The following is a 22,204-nucleotide window of genomic DNA, read 5'->3' as shown; positions in this document are numbered from 1 at the left end:
AATTATATTCTTATAGATTGACCCATCTTACTCGCCTAAAGATATATTTTCAATGGAGACTATAAAGCACCAGTAGTGTGTCTGCTATAGTGATAAATGCTGTAACTGGACTAAAAGAGGAAAGTGATTTGTGGTTATCTGTGAAATTGAATGGAGCATATAACAGAGGTCATGTGACAGGGTCTGATGCGGGATCTGGAGCAGAGGGAGAAAAGAGTGAACACGGTTCAAGCAACTGGAGACAAACTGCTGAAGGAAGGCCATCCAGCTCGGAGCACTATAGAGGCAAGACACCTCGCTATCAACTAATAGTTTAATACTTATCGGTATAAACTGCATTTACACACACAAACTTTTTCCTGTACTACTTCCCAGTAATGCCTTTATTTATAAAATTAATTCATAATCAAATGTGTACAACATCTCATCTCATTATCTGTAGCCGCTTTATCCTGTTCTACAGGGTCGCAGGCGAGCTGGAGCCTATCCCAGCTGACTACGGGCGAAAGGCGGGGTACACCCTGGACAAGTCGCCAGGTCATCACAGGGCTGACACATAGACACAGACAACCATTCACACTCACATTCACACCTACGGTCAATTTAGAGTCACCAGTTAACCTAACCTGCATGTCTTTGGACTGTGGGGGAAACCGGAGCACCCGGAGGAAACCCACGCGGACACGGGGAGAACATGTAAACTCCGCACAGAAAGGCCCTCGCCGGCCACGGGGCTCGAACCCGGACCTTCTTGCTGTGAGGCGACAGCGCTAACCACTACACCACTGTGCCGCCCCGTGTACAACATGTCGATGATATTTTGTTTATTTATCATCATCATGGAGCTTTTTTAGTTACAAATTTTCCACCAAAAGAATACAGTGGGTCCAAGTTGATATAATTTTTAGGCCTACTTGTTTTTGAGTGATTAAAATTTCGATTAACCCTTTAATTCTTAGTTTAATTCTATAGTTAACAAGTGTTGCCAGGCAAAACAAACCTCATCTGGTAGCACTTATGATGAATGCCCATACAGTAAATATAGCATATATATTTACTCTATGAGGCAGTAGCCACAAAAATGAAGCGTAATCCAAAAATGAACAATTTAAAAATCGCAGAAGTAAAACATACCAAGTGTCTGTACTTTGTATTATTTCTACTCTTACCTCTTACAGTTTTCAAAACAGAAACCTCCGAACTGAGGCTGACATACACATGCTGTCGCCATGACCCAAACTCTAATTTCCCAGAAATGGCCCGGCGCTAGAGCTCAGTGGAATGCACTTTCCCTCTGTAATAAGCATAAACATGTCTGAAAGCGATTTCTTTAGTCTAGTCTGTTTATTTCGAATGGTGAACCGAATTGTATACACTCACCGGCCATTTTAATCGGAACATGTGTATGCGCAGTGCGCGACTGTTACATTCTTACAGCACAATGACGTAGTGGCTAGCGCCTCTATATGAGGCAGTAGACACAACAAAAACAATTTTGACCTTTTTGGTCACCTTGACCGGATGACCCTTAAAATGTTGGAGGTTCTATTTGAGACCAATGCCATCTATCCTGAAAGTTTCATGAAGATTGATCCAGCCATTTTCCCGTAATATCGTTAACAAAAGCAAACAAAAAGGAAACCCCACTGAAAACAATACCTCGCCCCCTGGTGGACTCAGTCCCGGGTAAGGTAATAACTATAAGAACACAATAAAAAATATTATTATACATACAAGACACTTTTTCGATGGAATAAAAACATGTATTCTATTCCCTTCTAGTGGGTTTCATTCATTTGGTTTGATAGCATGCGATATTATTAGCATATCGCTTATCCTACATGTATTACGTCACTCTACCCAATGGAGAATGAGGGTTGAATGTGGTTTATGATATCGCATGGTTGTCAAGACAAGATGATGTCACACGTCGAAGACACAAAACTTCCATGCTAATGAGCGACTGTGACCATTTGTAAACAAACATGGCCACCAGGTTTGCTTCGTTAAATACAGAAGATTTTGAGAGAAGTTTGAAAGAGAAAGACACGTTGAACACCTGAAAGGAATGTGTATGTATAATAATAATATTGGCTGGCTTTTTTTCGTGGTATATCAGATATATTCCATTCAGCTACTCGTCTTCGACTCATTCAGTATCATGCTAGCTGAATGGAATATATCTGATATACCACTCAACACCAGCCAATATTTAAATAATATCTGATAGACCACAAAAAAGCAGGCCAATATTATCATCATTATACATACACACACTTCATATCCGCATTCTCGAAGGCCAACGCTAGCTTACCTGCAACTCGGTGCTGTTAGCACGGCAGTCCAGTTACCTTCTAGCTGGTGTAGTGTTAGCACAGGCCAATGCTAGCGCAGACCAATGCTAGCACAGTCAAGCCTATTATTATTATTATTATTATTATTATCTCATCTCATCTCATTATCTCTAGCCACTTTATCCTGTTCCACAGGGTCACAGGCAAGCTGGAGCCTATCCCAGCTGACTACGGGCGAAAGGCGGGGTACACCCTGGACAAGTCGCCAGGTCATCACAGGGCTGACACATAGACACAGACAACCATTCACACTCACATTCACACCTACGGTCAATTTAGAGTTACCAGTTAACCTAACCTGCATGTCTTTGGACTGTGGGGGAAACCGGAGCACCCGGAGGAAACCCATGCGGACACGGGGAGAACATGCAAACTCCGCACAGAAAGGCCCTCGTCGGCCACGGGGCTTGAACCCGGACCTTCTTGCTGTGAGGCGACAGTGCTAACCACTACACCACTGTGCCACCCTAGCATTATTATTATTATTTTCCCTGTGTAATTTACTTGGTTACTTTTAAAATCAACATCGACCACTACACACAACGGAGCGACCTGGCAGCCAAAATTCTCTCAAAATCTTCTGCTTTTAATGAAGCAAACCTCGCGGTCATGTTTATTTACAAACTGTCACAGTCACTCACTAGCACGGAATTTTTCCATCTCTGACGTGTCTCTTTTCCAGTTTTTCAATGTCCTTGATATGTTTTTCTCTTGTAAATATGCGTGAAGAATATCTAACGAAGTTTTGGTAGCCTTTCAGGTGTTCAGTGCGTCTTCGGTTTCAGTTTATTTATTTAGTGCTTAAACCTAGCACTGGATTAGCCTCGTCTTCTCTCCCTCCCGGCTGACAAAGAAATGATTCTGCGCAGCATAAAAGATTTGTCATTGGATCTTTGCATGAGCTCCGATGTGTGGTTATGTGTTGTCTTGACCACGTGCAATATTATAACAATATTGCATGCTCATTCTCTATTGGGGAGAGTGACATAATACATGGAGGATAAACGATATGATAATATTGCATGCTATCAATAAACCCACTAGAAGGGAACAGAATAGATGTTTTTATTCCATGGAAAAAGTGGCCTGTATGTATAATAATATTCAATAATAACTTTAGTAAGGATGGACTATGCATCACAAGCCCATGGGCTTCCTCAGACACCACTCTGAGTATCGCTGGCTTATGGCATGAGTGTATTAGAACAGATGGACGACAGCAGTTCAGAAATAGTGTTTATTATTATTACTTACTTACTTACTTACTTACTTTATAGACCAGGACTTGAGGTACTGCTTCATCCCCAATTCACCTTTTAGAACACACAATAATGTAGAGTCTGTACTATTTGTAGGCCTTCACTGCAGCTCTGCAGACTCAGTGGAGCTGGTTACTGCAACTGTGCTGCTGCATTGAGACTCACCTCAAAGAGAACACTGCCTACTTCCAGGTATCTACTATACAGTTATTTCAGTGTTATCCTGGATTTTAATTCCTGCCTTTTCCAGCTGCCAGGGCTAAATCAGTTTTGCACTCTGCTCAACAGTTCTTTGCAGATGTGAAAGAGGCAGAAGAGAAGATGAAGAAGATTCAGGAGACCATGAAGAAGAAATACATTTGTGACCGCTCCATTACTGTCACACGTCTGGAGGACCTTCTGCAGGATGCTGCGGTGGGCATCCTATATTTACATGTATTCATCTAGCAGGTGTGACAATTAAGCATATCAGTATGAACCGGCCTCAAAAGTGAGAATTTGGCTATTCCTTAAGGCCGGCACGGAGAGAATAAGGAGGAGCTTCTTCCCTCAGGCCATTCGGGCTCTTAATCAGGACAATAATGAACAATAACAGACAGTAACAGACAACAACTAGGTCTCGTCACCACTTCATCCTCATTCCCCCCCTCTCTTGCACCTCTTCATGCAATTCCATCGAAATACAGCACATTTCGATTACTGTTGTACCTCGTTGTGCAACTTCATGACAGTGCAATATCTATTTCAGTTTTTTTTCTTTAGTGGAATATATATTTATACATATTCTCTATATTGTATTTATTCTGCAGTGTATATTGTGTATATTGCAGATATATAAAAAAATTTTTTTTAATTATTCCACAAAATCAAGTCATACATGAGCTGATAGCTGACAAGGTGCCAATATTAATTCTAATATTTAGAATAATTTTATTCGATCCAAATTCACTGGATGTTGAGAAACGGAGCATTTTTATTGTTATTTTTTGCAAATTCGATAAAAAAAACTTTACACAAACCGTCCAGCAAAATCATTTCCGCTTAGAATGTAAACAAACCAGTGAAATGACGGTAGCAATTTGTGAAAAATGTGATGATAATAATTATTGAGGGGAAAAAAAAAAGATACATTCTTACCATCGAATACTTTAATTCCATATTATTTTTGCTTTTTTGTATTTTTGGGGGTTTTGTTTTTGAGTAGAGTTTTTATTTTGTCCTTGGTTGGTTCAGCATCACGTTCCACCATTTTGTTTTTCTCTACTCGAGGTATATGAGCTGATAGTCGAGTAGTAGAGTAGCCAATCAGAATGCGCAATTGCTCATATCCAGTGATTGTGGATAGAATAATTGTACATATTCTGTATATTGTGGATATTCTGTAGTGTATATTGCAGAGCTATTTAACAATTATTCCACGAAATCGAGTCGTACGTGAGCTGATAGCCGACTAGGCACGTAGCACCGAGTTGGCTATAGTAAGCCATGTACGATGAGATTGAGTGGAATAACGGTTTTATTCTATCCACATTCACTGGATTTTGAGAAACAGAACATTTTTATTTTTTGGAAATTCGATAAACAAAAGCTTTATACAAAACATCCGACAAAATAATTTCCGCTTAGAGTGTAAACAAACTGGCAAAATGACAGTAACAATTTGTGAAAAATGCTATAATAATAATTCTTGAAAAATTAAAAAATGTTCTTACCATCAAATACTCATCTCATTATCTCTAGCCGCTTTATCCTGTTCTATAGGGTCGCAGGCAAGCTGGAGCCTATCCCAGCTGACTACGGGCGAAAGGCGGGGTACACCCTGGACAAGTCGCCAGGTCATCACAGGGCTGACACATAGACACAGACAACCATTCACACTCACATTCACACCTACGCTCAATTTAGAGTCACCAGTTAACCTAACCTGCATGTCTTTGGACTGTGGGGGAAACCGGAGCACCCGGAGGAAACCCACGCGGACACGGGGAGAACATGCAAACTCTGCACAGAAAAGCCGTTACCGGCCACGGGGCTCGAACCCGGACCTTCTTGCTGTGAGACGACAGCGCCAACCACCACACCACCATGCCGACCCCATCAAATCCTTTTTTTGTATTTTTTGGAGTTTTCTTCTTCTTCTTTAGGGTTTTTTTTTTTGGTGGTTGGCAACCAACTTAAAGGTGCATTACTGCCACCGACTGGGCTGGAGTGTAGAACAGGAGATATTGGGGGAGGGGGGGACCACTATATTCTTTTAGCTATTTCTATTTCTTTTAAATACTTAATAATTTTGGGGGGGGTTGTTTTCGAGTCGCATTTTTATTTCTTCCTCGGTTGGTTCAGCAACACACTCCGCCATTTTGTTTTTCTCTATTCACAGTACAGCATATGAGCTGATAGCCTAGTAGGTGAGTAGCCAATCAGAGCGCATGATTGCTCATATCCAGTGAATGTGGATAGAATATATAAATATATATTTATACATATGCATATTGTGAATATTCTGCAGAGCATTCTACCACCACATTTTTATTTAGATTTTTTTTTTTATTCTATTCATTACATTCTATTTTACTCACTTTCTTTTTTACTATCCCCCCAAACTAGCTTCACTACTTACGGAGCATTGCAATTCAGATTTCACTGCATGTCATACTATGTATGATTTGTGTATGTGACAAATAAATTTGAATTTGATTTTGAATTTGGCTATTCCAGGATTTAAACTCTCAACTTAACTGTTCAATTAATATCACAGAATCTTCTTTGCTGAGCCACCACTGACCAAGTCAACAGTTTTAGATTCAAGTTTTATAGCATGATTAAGTTCTTTTCAATGTAAATATAATTGATGATGATGTAATCATCATCAATTAGTCCATATCTGTTTTGGACCACAGGATGAAAAAGAGCATCTTGCCGAGTTCAAGACTCATCTGGATGGCCTAAACAGGAGAGCTAAGAATATCATCCAGCTCAAACCCAGAAATCCTGCCACTCCAGTCAAAGGCAAACTGCCCATTCAGGCTGTGTGTGATTTCAAACAAATGGAGGTATGAAAGAGATCCTATTTTACTGTAGTTACAGAGGATTTACACTTTCTGATTTCTTGGTAACAAACTGCGTTTTTTCTTTGTTTTATTAATGTGAAGAAAAACATGAAGGAATGATTTCATAGCTGTTGTAGCATAAGTGATAACAGGATAACTTGTCCCGCTGATGATCCACAACATTAAATGTAACTATAAATGGATATAAAGTATAAACTATCATTCAATAATAATTTTTTTCTCACTTTTTAAGCTTGATTTTTATTATTTTTTATATTTACATATTTAGATTTCTTTTTTCTTAACACAATTTACACACACACACACACACACACACACACACACACACACATATATATATATATATATATATATATATATATATATCTCCAGCCAAATTTTAGATTAATGTACCTATGTATAAGAGATTTATTATTATTATTATTTCCTCACTACATTGTTTTGTTGCTGATATTTAACAGTATTTAAATTGCGCTGAAATCTTTTAATAAAAGCCGCAGTCATACTAAGTGAAGTCAAAACTTTCCTATTTAAAACAGAATTAATTTTTTTTTTAAATAATAGAATACAGTATAGTACATCATAAATTGTTGTGTGTTGGCGAAACATTGTTTGGTGTCTCAAATTTAAATTTTAAAAAGGCAATAATAATAAAACACTTTACAATGTTGAATAAAGTGTATGTTTTGTTTATGTGGAATATAAACTCCTCTAGCATAGCATGCATTTTAATACAATAAAAATCTATATTTTCTGTTTTTATGATATTAAAAAATATAACTTTTCACATACTGTATGGCATGCATTATTCGGTCACTTTGCTGATGTAGTCTATGTGTTGCCCTAGATTACAGTACACAGGGGAGATCAGTGTGTGCTGTTGAACAATTCCCAGCCCTTTAAGTGGAAGGTGAGGAGCTCAAGCGGAAATGAAGCCATGGTGCCGTCCATCTGCTTCATCGTCCCACCTACCAACAAGGAAGCTGTGGACAGCAGCTCTGGGTAAAGATTTCCTTTTGTTTGGGTTTGATTGATTGATTGATTGATTGATTGATTGATTGATTGATTGATTGATTGATTGATTAAAACATCAAGCAGACATATACAGTAATTCCTTCACATTAGATATTATATCTGACATATCCTGCCAGTTTTGTTAGTTGATTTTTAACAGGATTAGTAATTATCAGTTTACTTTCAAGCCTGTTGTGATCTTTCATTTTGTGGTGCTTTAGTCTGGATGCAAGTCTGCAGAAGCTGATGATCCTCTGGCAGAAGTTGCATGTGGACATGAAGAGTCTGTTGTCCTGGCAGTATCTCATGAGAGACATTCAGTTCATCAATTCATGGAACTTCATCATGGTTAGAAACTTATTTTCAGTACTCTATGCAAATTGTGCTTTTATTAATTAATGAACAATTATTCTCCGAAGGTCAAGTGAATATCGGTGAATAATAACCGAGATGAAGTAGAGGTTATTATTCAACGATATTCACTGAGCCTGAGGCAGATAATTGTTTTAGAATAAATACACCAGTGATTTATTTTAAAAAAAATTTCATATTAAAAAATGTATTTATTTCAAACCTCAAAAGCGGCGTGCAAATGTAATAACAGCACGGCGCAGACTTGTCACTTATCTACACCAAGTCACATGAAATAATTTGTTTTGAAATTGATAAAATAAATCACAATTCCACATTACCTTTTGAAGAGTTTTAGACCAAACTTTCTAGCCTCTTTAGTGCTTTTAGGAACAGCATTTTCTCTCATAATTTGTAATTCTTCCTCACATACGGTGACAAAGCGATTTTGCCGAGTCGCTTGAGGTGATTATTGAGAAATAGTCCAAATCTCTCAACCAATCAGAGTGCACAATTTTCTCTAATCACCTGTGTATTTATACTAATGCTATGTATTATTACTTTCAACCACAGAGAGGTTGAATTCTCAAACCTGATTGGTCAGAGGTTAGTTCTAATTTTAATGTTATTGTTTCTATGGTAACAATACCTTTACGCAGGAGTGTACTCAGGGACTGGTAGGGCGGATCAAAGTCCTTCCCACGCCTTCCCTCCGCCTCTCGCCTATTACATAGCTAGGGTTACAGTGGGGGGCTAGTCCTCTGGTAACCGCGAGAGTTTGACCCCCCATTTGCATCTGTATTGCAGCGTGCCTTGCAAAACAGCAGTAGGTACCATTTTTATGATGGTCTTTGGTATGACCCGACCGTGAGTAGAACTTGCGATCTCCCAATCGAGAGGCGGACACGCTAACCACTAGGCCAACTCACGGTCTAGCGGATGGTCCACATAAATTCGATAAAAATGGGTATAATTGTTATGGTCAAGTTTTTTGTGAAGAGACGTTCGTTTATCATCCATGGAAGGAGTCTCCAGTGTCAGCACTTTTTAACAGTCAGACTCAAACCTGTAACTAACTAACTTACTTATTTATTTCTAAAACAATTTGGGGTGCTGGGCGGCACGGTGGTGTAGTGGTTAGCGCTGTCGCCTCACAGCAAGAAGGTCCGGGTTCGAGCCCCGGGGCCGGCGAGGGCCTTTCTGTGTGGAGTTTGCATGTTCTCCCCGTGTCCGCGTGGGTTTCCTCCGGGTGCTCCGGTTTCCCCCACAGTCCAAAGACATGCAGGTTAGGTTAACTGGTGACTTTAAATTGACCGTAGGTGTGAATGTGAGTGTGAATGGTTGTCTGTGTCTATGTGTCAGCCCTGTGATGACCTGGCGACTTGTCCAGGGTGTACCCCGCCTTTCGCCCGTAGTCAGCTGGGATAGGCTCCAGCTTGCCTGCGACCCTGTAGAAGGATAAAGCGGCTAGAGATTATGAGATGAGATTTGGGGTGCTAACGGTAGCAAGGACAGTCCATTTTTAAATCTAGTTGTGATCAAGGAGTGTGGCATATTAAAAGAAAGAGTATGAAGTTCTGAATTCAAAACTGGTTTTATTTTCCCCCTAGGTTAAATAGAACAGATGTTACAGATGTTTCTAACAGATGTTAGAAGTTTTCAGTTTTTTGAATTTTTTTTTTTTTCCGTCAGCCTTATTTGGCCGCTTCCAGCAATATGCATCCATCTTGAGAAAGTAAATTAAAGCACCTTCAGGAGCAATTCTTGTGCCCAAAACATCTATCAATTGCTCAAGAGTTTAAAAATAACCTTTTGCTCCAGTATTTTTATTTATTTTGAAATTTAATTGCATTACTTGCATAGTGAGATGGCGTAAACTACTCAAATCAATTTCAACAACTGAGCAATGGCATGACCAGAACTGTTGATTGTAGGTACTTTGCTGGCCGTAGTACAGAATCATTTAAACCCAACTAAAGATCTCTCATCTCATCTCATTATCTCTAGCCGCTTTATCCTTCTACAGGGTCGCAGGCAAGCTGGAGCCTATCCCAGCTGACTATGGGCGAAAGGCGGGGTACACCCTGGACAAGTCGCCAGGTCATCACAGGGCTGACACATAGACACAGACAACCATTCACACTCACATTCACACCTACAGTCAATTTAGAGTCACCAGTTAACCTAACCTGCATGTCTTTGGACTGTGGGGGAAACCGGAGCACCCGGAGGAAACCCACGCGGACACGGGGAGAACATGCAAACTCCGCACAGAAAGGCCCTCGCCGGCCCTGGGGCTCGAACCCAGGACCTTCTTGCTGTGAGGCGACAGCGCTAACCACTACACCACCGTGCCGCCCCCAACTAAAGATCATTAAGGATAATAACAATCTACATAGATTCCTTTTAAAGTATTAAAGTATTACATCTGTCCTTTCTGACTGTATTCTCTTCTCTACAACTCACCTAATTGGCATACAAACACCCCTTATTGCATGTGATGGCACAACAAAGCAAAAGGTGGCAGCACAGTTCCACACGTTACTTTTCAGAGGGTGGTGCTCAAAACTGCTATGTAGTACATGTTTCTGATCAAATGTGACTTCTTCGAAACAATATTATTAACATCCCTGAACCTTCTCTTTTTTTCTCAATCTTCCAGAATCCAATATTTTTATTGTTTTCCATAGAAGGATACACATCTGTTGACCATGACTAGAACTTCCGCTGTCTCTGGCCAGTTTCCGGTTTGATAAAAAATACCACGAAAAGGCCCACCGGGGTCGTGATTATTCCCGACCTTTGGTATCGATTTCAGCCAGTGTCGACCAATAGAAAGTGAGCTCGAGTCTAATGTCATGGGGTGACACGTCATCAGCTTTTGACCAAAATCCAACATGGCCGTGCCCAGCGGTTTCACCGTCAACATTCAGAAAAAAGATCGCCGTGTCAAAAATAATCAGTATCATGCAAATCTGAGTGCATATTCTGAAAATTCAGGTTTTGCCCTATAAAATACCAAACTCTTGTGAAGCTGAACGTACTTTACGTTGGTATACAGCGATTGAAAATTTGCAATTTACTATGTAAACAGATAGGCGCTTCCCACACGGCAAGCACTGCTGGCATTACTACTAATAGTAACTTCACTTCATCTCCGTTCGCATTACATCACCCTGTTGTTGATTTATTTTTCTATAATCACATGCCCAGCATATCATGTTATAGTCTTTACTTATACCAATATGAATTTTTCCCTAACCATGTTTCTAAGATCTTAAAAAAGAATTAACCTCATCATCATGTACCACATTTTTGGGGCAGGTTATATCGTATATCTAGTACATGGACCATGTGTTTTCTTTTTCTTCTTTCTGTATGGATAGCCATTTGTTAACTGAGGGTTTCAGAGGAGAGCAGATTTAAATGTCATGGTGCACATACTATAATCTGGAAAGATACTTACAGTGGTGCTTGAAAGTTTGTGAACCCTTTAGAATTTTCTATATTTCTGCATAAATATGACCTAAAACATCATCAGATTTTCACACAAGTCTGAAAAGTAGATAAAGAGAACCCAGTTAAACAGATGAGACAAAAATATTATACTTGGTCATTTATTTATTGAGGAAAATGACCCAATATTACATATCTGTGAGTGGCAAAAGTATGTGAACCTTTGCTTTCAGTATCTGGTGTGACCCCCTTCTGCAGCAATAACTGCAACTAAACATTTCCGGTAACTGCTGATCAGTCCTGCACACTGGCTTGGAGGAATTTTAGCCCATTCCTCCATACAGAACAGCTTCAACTCTGGGATGTTGGTGGGTTTCCTCACATGAACTGCTCACTTCAGGTCCTTCCACAACATTTGGATTGGATTAAGGTCAGGACTTTGACTTGGCCATTCCAAAACATGAACTTTATTCTTCTTTAACCATTCTTTGGTAGAACGACTTGTGTGCTTAGGGTCGTTGTCTTGCTGCATGACCCACCTTCTCTTGAGATTCAGTTCATGGACAGATGTCCTGACATTTTCCTTTAGAATTCACTGGTATAATTCAGAATTCATTGTTCCATCAATGATGGCAAGCTGTCCTGGCCCAGATGCAGCAAAACAGGCCCAAACCATGATACTACCACCACCATGTTTCACAGCTGGGATAAGGTTCTTATGCTGTAATGCAGTGGTTTCCTTTCTGCAAACATAATGCTTCTCATTTAAACCAAAATTCTATTTTGGTCTCATCCATCCACAGAACATTTTTCCAATAGCCTTCTGGCTTGTCCACGTGATCTTTAGCAAACTACAGACAAGCAGCAATGTTCTTTTTGGAGAGCAGTGGCTTTCTCCTTGCAACTCTGCCATGCAGACCACTGTTGTTCAGTGTTCTCCTGATGGTGGACTCATGAACATGAACATTAGCCAATGTGAGAGAGGCCTTCAGTTGCTTAGAAGTTACCCTGGGGTCCTTTGTGACCTCGCCGACTATTACACGCCTTACTCTTGGAGTGATCGTTGTTGGTCGACCACTCCTGGGGAGGGTAACAATGGTCTTGAATTTCCTCCATTTGTACACAATCTGTCTGACTGTGGATTGTTGGAGTCCAAACTCTTTAGAGATGGTTTTGTAACCTTTTCCAGCCTGATGAGCATCAACAGCGCTTTTTCTGAGGTCCTCAGAAATCTCCTTTGTTCGTGCCATGATACATTTCCACAAACATGTGTTGTGAAGATCAGACTTTGATCGATCCTTGTTCTTTAAATAAAACAGGGTGCCCACTCACACCTGATTGCCATCCCAATTGATTGAAAACACCTGACTCTAATTTCACCTTCAAATTAACTGCTAATCCGAGAGGTTCACATACTTTTGCCACTCAGAGATATGTAATATTGGATTATTTCCCTCAATAAATAAATGACCAAGTATAATATTTTTGTCTCATTTGTTTAACTGGGTTCTCTTTATCTACTTTTAGGACTTGTGTGAAAATCTGATGATGTTTTAAGTCATATTTATTCAGAAATATAGAAAATTCTAAAGGGTTCACAAACTTTCAAGCACCACTGTATGTGGAAACAGGATTGTGGCTACATTTGCATGTCTTGTCTTTGATTCATCTCTGCAGTCCTGATAATTTTTTTTTAATTTCCATTACTTTAGTTCAAGACCATGAAGGTGGAAGAGTACCGTCTGGCTCTGAAAAACTTGGAGCAGCACTATCAGATCTTCATGCGTGACAGCCAGGACTCTGAGTTCTTTGGTGCAGATGAGCGCATGCAGGCTGAGAGCGCTTATAACAACGCCACACAGCACTATGACAACCTGCTGCGATCCATGGAGCAAGGTGAGCAAAGGATCAGGCTCCTGGAGATGTTGTATACTCCAATCCACATGACTTCTCAGAATGCCTTAAACATTTCCTTAACTAACATAGATAGATAGATAGATAGATAGATAGATAGATAGATACATACATACATACATACATACATACATACATACATACATACATACATACATTATTAATTAATCCCAGAGGGAAATTCAAGATTATATACTGCATTAGATAAGGTTAACAAATGTATAATTTAGCACTGATAAACCATACATGATATTAAGCAGCAGGTTAATACATACATTAACGTTTGTTTAAATGGTGTGAACATAAACAGGTGTATTAACGTTATAGTGTATTAATGCTGAGGTTCTTGGTTTGTCCGTGTAAACCAGTCCTTCTCGGTACGATGCCAGGGGGGGCGCGTGTGACCCCAGGGAACATGCTTTTGCCGTACAAGGATTAAGTGTATTTGCACATCCACTACAGTAGGTGGCAGTGGCGCTCTCATTGTCAGGGTGTGCGCGGGGAGTATTAGCGCTATGGGGTAGGGTTTTTTTGCGCACACAGCACAGAGCAGGAGATATGAAGTGCAGTGGACACACATTGATTTTATATATTGTGCTCCTGAGTTAATGTTGCTGATCAATTTGAATTTATGATTATTTATTGATTTTATTTAATTTTATTTTTCAGTATCAAATGGGGCGCGCCCCACTATTTGAAAAGGACCGAATTAGTCGGTTAAAAAATATTTATAGTTTAAATAAGTTTTGTTTTTGTTTTTTTCTTTTTAAATTTTGCAAATTGCAGGCACTGTGATGGACTTTAAATCTTTTCTGTTACAGACTAAAAAGCAATGTTAATAAAGTTATTCTTTGTTGCAAGTTGATCTATATTTCTTTTTTCTTTTTTTGTTTTCTTTAATGTTAATAAGGATACAATGTTATGCAGAGGTGTACTTGTATTATAAGTACACCTAAAGCCTAGGTCACAACCGGACGTACGATTTTTTGGCCGTGCAATTTTTGGCGTTTTCCAAATCGCTGCGTTTTTTTTGTTCGTGGAGAAAGACGCACGTTGGCCGTAAGTTTGTCTTGCAACGTGAAAAAAACGTAAGCGCCCGTAGAGTTTGTTTGACATGACAAAGAACCTCTGCGGCCAGTCTACGGCTTGAAAATCAGCACGTCACACGCGCGCCCTCCGTGCGTTTCTTGCGTTTTTTGCACGTAGACCGGCCGTAGGAGCACGTACAGTCGGTTGTGACCTAGGCTTAACACCGTTTGTTATAAGTCATAACAATTTTATCGACAAATTATACTATTTGTAGTCGCGGCGGAGAGTGGAGGGGCGCAAAATGTTTTCTTCTTCCTGGGGGGGGGCGTAACAGAAAATAATTGAGAAGCACTGGTGTAAACTAATGTGTTAAGTAACTTTAGGGAACTCGACTGTAAAACATTCAGTTTATGTAGGTGTAAGAGGGTTGTTACTGTGGATATAAAAAGTGTACACAGCCTGTTAAAATGATAGGTTTTTCTGATGTAAAGAAATGAGACCATGATAAATAATTTCAAAACTTTCCCCACCTTTAATGTGACCTATAACCTGTACAATTTAATTGAAAAACAAACAAATCTGTTAGGGGGAAAAACATTAAAAAAATTTTTTTAAAATGTACAATAAGCTGGTTGCATAAGTGTGCACACCATTAAATTAATACTTTGTTGAAGCACCTTTTGATTTAATTACAGCATTCAGTCTTTTTGGGTCGGAGTCTATCAGCCTGCCACATCTAGACTTGGCAATATTTGCCCACTCTTCCTTGCAAAAGCGCTCCAAATCTGTCAGATTGCGAGGGCATCTCTTGTGCACAGCCCTCTTCAGGTCACCCCACAGATTTTCAATTGGATTTAGGTCTGGGTTCTGGCTGGGCCGTTCCAAAACTTTTTTGGGGTCATTGTCATGCTGACAGATGAAATTCATCTTCAGCTTTCTAGCAGACACCTGAAGGTTTTGGGCCAAAATTGACTGGTATTTAGAACTGTTCATAATTCCCTCCACCTTGACTAAAGCCCCTGTTCCAGCTGAAGAAAAACAACCCCAAAACACGATGCTGCCACCACCATGTTTCACCATGGGTATGGTGTTCTTTTGGTGATGCGCAGTGCTGTTTTTGGGCCAAGCATACCTTTTGGAATTGTGGCCAAAAAGTTCAACCTTGGTTTCATCAGACCATAACACATTTTCCCACATGCTTTTGGGAGAGTTGATTTTTTTTTTTTTGCAAAATTTAGCCGGGCCTGGATGTTTTTCTTTGACCCTACCCCATAATCCAGACATATGGAGAATACGGGAGATTGTTGTCATATGTAGTACACAACTAGTACTTGCCAGAAATTCCTGCAGCTCCTTCAGTGTTGCTGTCGGCCTCTTGGCAGCCTCCCTGACCAGTTTTCGTCTTGTCTTTTCATCAGTTTTGGAGGGACGTCCAGTTCTCGGTAATGTCACTGTTGTCCCATATTTTCTCCACTTCTTGATGACTGTCTTCACTGTGCTCCATGGTATATCTAATGCCGTGGAAATGTTTTTGTATCCTTCTCCTGACTGATACCTTTCAACAATGAGATCCCTTTGATGCTTTGTAAGCTCTCTGTGAACCCTGGCTTTTGCTGGAGGCTGCAACTGAGTGAATGTCTGAACTTTATTTGGGGTTAATCAGTCATTTTAATTGATGGCAGGTATGAACCCAAAAGACTGAATGCTGTGATTAAATCAAAAGGTGCTTCAACAAAGTATTAGTTTAAGGGTGTGCACACTTATGCAACCAGCTTATTGTACTTTTTTTTTTTTTTAGGTTTTTCCCCCTAACAGATTTTGTTTGTTTTTCAGTTGAATTGTACAGGTTATAGGTCACATTAAAGGTGGGTAAAAGTTTTGAAATTATTTATCATGGTCTTTTTTAATACACATCAGAAAAAACTAGCATTTTAACAGGGCGTGTACACTTTTTATATCCACTGTATATCCCAGGAATAAACCAAGAAAGAAATGGTATACAGAGTGGTATAAAAGGTGAGCATTTTTTGAGAATATTCTTTTCAACATTTTCTTTCCGTAAGTCAGTACCACAACATTATAACTGTGCTATAAGCAGGGAGTTCATTTTCTTACTTGAATATCGATCGATAAAATCTGAGTGTAAAATATAGCCACTCCGGTCTAATCTCTTGTATCCTTAACTCAGGTGCAATATATGTATATAGGAATCATTGTACGGTATATAAAATCACTTCGTTTTGCTTTTACTTAAAGGAACAGTCCACCGTACTTCCATACACTGTAAAATATAAGTTGACTTTACTTAAAAAAAATATGCAAAGTCGTTGCCTCAAAAAAAGTCATTTATGTTGATTTAGATAAATTAGATTGGGTTAACTTATTTTTTGTGAGTTTGCAGTACTCAAATTAACTTAGATTAGTTTGATTACATTAACTTATTTATTTTGAGTTTGCAGTACTCACATAAACTTATATTAATTTGATTACATTAACTTATTTATTGTGAGTTTGCAGTACTCATCTTATATAATTTTGATTACATTAACTTATTTATTTTAAGTTTACAGTACAAGTTAATGTAATCAAAATTATATAAGATGAGTACTGCAAACTCACAATAAATAAGTTAATGTAATCAAATTAATATAAGTTTATGTGAGTACTGCAAACTCAAAATAAATAAGTTAATGTAATCAAACTAATCTAAGTTAATTTGAGTACTGCAAACTCACAAAAAATAAGTTAACCCAATCTAATTTATCTAAATCAACATAAATGACTTTTTTTGAGGCAACGACTTTGCATATTTTTTTTAAGTAAAGTCAACTTATTATATTTTACAGTGTAATGAAATATGTTCTTATCTGAATTGAGACGAGCTGCTCCATACCTGTCCGAGCTTTGCGCGACCTCCCAGTCAGTCAGGCGCAGTCAGACGCGCTGTCACTCCTGTTAGCAATGTAGCTAGGCTCAGCATGGCCAATGGTATTTTTTGGGGCTGTAGTTAGATGCGACCAAACTCTTCCGCGTTTTTCCTGTTTACATAGGTTTATATGACCAGTGATATGAAACAAGTTCAGTTACACAAATTGAAACGTAGCGATTTTCTATGCTATGGAAAGTCTGCACTATAATGACAGGCGTACTAACACCTTCTGCGCGCTTCGGCAGCGCATTGATATCTGAGCTCCGTATCAATGTGCTGCCGAAGCGCGCAGAAGGTGTTAGTACGCCTGTCATTATAGTGCGGACTTTCCATAGCATAGAAAATCGCTACGTTTCAATTTGTGTAACTGAACTTGTTTCACGTCACTGGTCATATAAACCTATGTAAACAGGAAAAATGCGGAAGAGTTTGGTCGCATCTAACTACAGCCCCAAAAATACCATTGGCCATACTGAGCCTAGCTACATTGCTAACAGGAGTGACAGCGCGTCTGACTGCGTCTGACTGACTGGGAGGTCACGCAAAGCTCGGAGAGGTACGGAGCAGCTCGTCTCAATTCAGATAAGAGCATATTTCATTATGAAAGTACGGTGGACTGTTCCTTTAAGTTATTGAACTTTTATTTACATTTATTTTATTTGTATTTATTCTTTTTTCAGACGATTTTATCTTCTATTTTTCGACATGTTTACTTCTTCTTTGATTCAGGAGCTTGGTAGCAAATTTGAATTTCCCTCCGGGGATTAATAAAGTAATTCTGATTCTGATCTCCCTGATTATGGCACTTAATTCATACATCAGACTGTAACTGTGCATTTCATGTTTCAGAACCTCTCACCACTTCCAAAGACAAAGTTGCTGGTAAAGATTTCAGATTGGATTTGAAATTTGACTAACTGCATTTGTCAACGGTGGCATTGTTTTCTGTTTTTTTTTTTCTTAATTTGCATCCACATGTTAGTCATTCATTCGTGTGTGTGTTTTCACAGTTCTTTATCATGCAGCATGGCTACTTGCTCCATACTTTAAGTCATGTTTCAATTTGTTTTGCATGATGCTTACAATTCATACAGTATCATTCATTGTTGTCTTGTAAAAATGCATCCTCCACAGTGGAAAAGAGTCCAGTTTTGAAGAAACTAATCATTGTAAAATCGTTGTTTCTTATTCAGGCTGAATGAATTGCCAGTCTGTTTATATTGTGCCTGTAGGCTATAAATTAAAGCTGTACTTAAAGTACTTTAGAATGGTTTATGATGCTTCATTTTGACCATCTGAATCAGGTTTATCTGGTTTAACACATTGCCAATGAGACATGAATGATCTTATCTGTGCAGGAGAGCAGGATGAGTCCGTGTGTAAGACCTACATCACTCAAATAAAGGACCTAAGGCTGAGACTTGAGGAATGCGAATCGCGCATGGTCAGTCGCCTCAGGCAGCCGGTGGATAAAGAGCCCCTGAAAGCCTGTGCCCAGAGGACCACTGAGCACAAGGTATGCTACACTTGATGCTATTTTAAGCATGGATCAAAAAAAAAAAGTATTTTTCAAATATATGTGGCTGTTTGGGAAAACCCATCCGATGTCCCAGACGTTTTGGCTGAAATAGTTGTTTCTCAGCTAATAAATGTATAACCTAACAGATGTGCTTTCTGTTAGTGAGAGGGTACGTGCTTTGTTAGGTTATACTTGCATACACACAGAGTAGTCTTTTATGTATTTATTTTTTTAACATATTGTTCTTGCTATTTTCTTATAGCATACATTTTAAACAGAGAGACAATGCATTCTACTAGTACCAAAACGTGTCAAGGCTGAGCACGATGTCGGCACCAGTAGTGGCCATTTTTTCAGTGGCATGGTAGCCAGTAGTCTCTAACTTTACTAATCTTTTTCTTTAAAACTTAACCAACGAATGAAACCAAGGTCAAGTGGTTCTTCTTCTGAAAGGATTAACGCGTGTGTGTGTCTGTTAACGTTCACAAGCTCTCAAAAGGATAGTCTGCCCGCATAGTGGTGGTGGTGTGGTGCTGCATGCACGAGAGTATGCAGCACCACCTAGCTGTAATGCGTTCTTTTGGAAAACATGTTTATTCTTATTTAAGGCTATTTGTCTATCTTTAATGTAAATATTACTCCGTATATTGAAAGAAAATGAGCTTTATTTGTGATTAAAATATGATGTTGCATAATGGATGTTGCACCTCCAAGTCCGAGGCCATGGTTCTCGACCGGAAAAGGGTGGCTTGCCCTCTCCAGGTTGGTGGAGAAGTCCTGCCTCAAGTGGAAGAGTTTAAGTATCTCGGGATCTTGTTCACGAGTGAGGGAAGGATGGAGCGTGAGATCGACAGGCGGATCGGAGCAGCCTCCGCAGTGATGCGGTCGCTTTACCGGTCCGTCGTGGTGAAGAAGGAGCTGAGCCAAAAGGCGAAGCTCTCAATTTACCAGTCGATCTATGTTCCAACTCTCACCTATGGTCATGAGCTTTGGGTAATGACCGAAAGAGCAAGATCGCGGATACAAGCGGCCGAAATGAGTTTCCTTCGCAGGGTGGCTGGGCGCTCCCTTAGAGATAGGGTGAGAAGCACAGTCACTCGGGAGGAGCTCGGAGTAGAGCCGCTGCTCCTCCACATCGAGAGGAATCAGCTGAGGTGGCTCGGGCATCTTTTTCGGATGCCTCCTGGATGCCTCCTGGACGCCTCCCTGGGGAGGTGTTCCAGGCATGTCCCCCCGGGAGGAGGCCCCGGGGAAGACCCAGGACATGCTGGAGGGACTATGGCTACGTTCACACTGCAGGCTGAAGTGACTCAAATCCGATCTTTTCGCCCATATGTGACCTGTATCCGATCTTTTATTGACAATATGAACGACACAGATCCGATTTTTTCAAATCCAACCCAGGCCGTTTGGATATGTGGTCCTAATTCCGATTCCTATCCGCTCTTTTCATATGCGACTTCAGTCTGAACCGCCAGGTCGCATTCATCCGACTTACACGTCATCAACAAGCCACAAACGTCACTATTCTGCGCTGAAGTAGGCGGCGGGTCTCTCAAAAAAAGTTACAACAACATGGCGCATAATCACGGGCGCAGATAGAGGGTGGGACTCGTCCCACCCAGATTTAAATTCACCTCGTTCGGTCCCCCCCCCCACTTATAGGGAGGAAAAAACGTCTATGCTGTCTTTCTTTGCATAAGGCAAACCTCACGGAAAAATCAAAAGACTAATTACCATTCGGTTTATTGAGGTGCACAGCAGTGTATACATAGTTGCAACAACTCACATAAAACAAAACAAAGACTGATATTCGGTTGGTTGAGCTGCGCAGACTGCACAGGTTGCGAGCTCGAGCTTGGTTGCTATGGTTACTAACAACAAGTTTGACAGGCATATCGGGGTTGGGGTTGGTTTGCTGGCAGCTTTGTCCCCCCCAGTTCAAAAAACGTATCTGCGCCCCTGCGCATGACATCAATGCGAGGGACGCTTCGGGCTGTGAAGGTTCTGAATCTTCTCAATGGAAGGACGCAGAGGTTAGGGAGCTGATTTCCATTTGGGGGGATGCAGCTATTCAAGCTAGATTGGATGAGTCATACCGCAACCGGGCGGTTTTACTTCCGTAAACACTGGCCATGCTCACTGCGTGTGACGTCGTCGTATCCTGCAATGCGCATGCGGAACACTTTTAGGTCGCTTTTCGTTCATACTGAGGATCACATACAAGTCGCATATATTTGTTAATGTGAACGACCTCACAAAAAAATCGGATTTCACAAAAAAATCGGAATTGAGCATTAAGCCTTGCAGTGTGAACGTAGCGTATGTCTCTCGGCTGGCCTGGGAACGCCTCGGTGTTCTTCCCGAGGAGCTGACCGAGGTGTCTGGGGAGAGGGAAGTTTGGGCTTCCATGCTTCGACTGCTGCCTCCGCGACCCGATCCCGGATAAAGCGGAAGAAGACAAGACGAGACGAGATGTTGCATTTTTAGAGATCCCCAGATATACGATTTTACTGCTTTCGTGGGAGCCAGTCCTCACTCTATGGGAGCTCAGCTCCCACGTAATTCAAACCATGAGCTTTTTATCTGTAGCCTATTAACTAAAATGGAGCAGTCAAGCAGTACCGTTAGTCCAACACGGTAGCAGAGACGGTTTCACATGAAGGCAGCAACAGCCAACGTCAAATGGTGCGGTTGGAGTCTTGTTCTCGGACTCGACTCGGATCAGTAGTGGGCTTAACTCGGAATTGACTCGAAATTTTCTTGAATGACTTGGACGTGACTCGAACTTGAACACTGGGGACTCACAGTGAACAAAGTTGTTGAAGAGCTACAGAGCTACATGCCAGAACAAAATGTACAAAAGTCTAATCAATTCAAGTTGTAATCAGAGATCACCTGTGAAAATGTTTGCTATCACAGTGTAGTGCAGGTACATGGCAGTGTAGTTTAAATGTAGTTTTCTCCCTTTCCGCTCTGGTTTAAAAATGATGGAACTTTTTATTTGTAGTTGGGACAAAAAGTTGGGTGCAAATGGAGAAACAAATTTCAGTTCAGGAACGTCTACAGTTTTTCAGACAGTACATAGGATAAAAAGTCAAAGCTATCCACATTCACTAGATTCTGAGAAACAGAGCATTTTTATTTTTATTTTTTGCAAATTCAAGAAATAAAAACTTTTATACAAAACGTACGACAAAAGCATTTATGCTTAATGTAAACAAACTGACGAAATGACAGTAGCAATTTGTGAAAAGTGCTATAATAATAATTCTTGAAAAAAAAATTACATTCTTACCATGAAATAT

The 22,204-nt window shown here is 40.1% G+C and overlaps 1 protein-coding gene across 7 annotated transcripts in view; it reads left to right on the top strand.

Annotated features, from left to right (window-relative positions):
* pleca (plectin a) overlaps positions 1-22,204 on the top strand; it is a 327,839-nt gene that overhangs the window by 279,169 nt on the left and 26,466 nt on the right. For 6 of the 7 annotated variants that reach the window (XM_060942674.1, XM_060942678.1, XM_060942679.1 and 3 more), the window contains 9 exons: positions 181-285; positions 3,710-3,805; positions 3,902-4,027; positions 6,514-6,666; positions 7,532-7,686; positions 7,920-8,046; positions 13,218-13,401; positions 18,227-18,259; positions 18,736-18,893. In XM_060942674.1, the coding sequence (XP_060798657.1) occupies positions 181-285; positions 3,710-3,805; positions 3,902-4,027; positions 6,514-6,666; positions 7,532-7,686; positions 7,920-8,046; positions 13,218-13,401; positions 18,227-18,259; positions 18,736-18,893 (1,137 nt within the window). The remainder of the gene's footprint in view (positions 1-180; positions 286-3,709; positions 3,806-3,901; positions 4,028-6,513; positions 6,667-7,531; positions 7,687-7,919; positions 8,047-13,217; positions 13,402-18,226; positions 18,260-18,735; positions 18,894-22,204) is intronic. The other variant, XM_060942675.1, reaches the window with a different exon arrangement.

This window comes from Neoarius graeffei, chromosome 16 (assembly GCF_027579695.1).
Source record: "Neoarius graeffei isolate fNeoGra1 chromosome 16, fNeoGra1.pri, whole genome shotgun sequence".
NCBI classification, from domain to species: Eukaryota; Metazoa; Chordata; class Actinopteri; order Siluriformes; family Ariidae; genus Neoarius; species Neoarius graeffei.
Note: the sequence above shows the minus strand (reverse complement) of the source record. Positions and strands in the feature narration are given on the sequence as shown.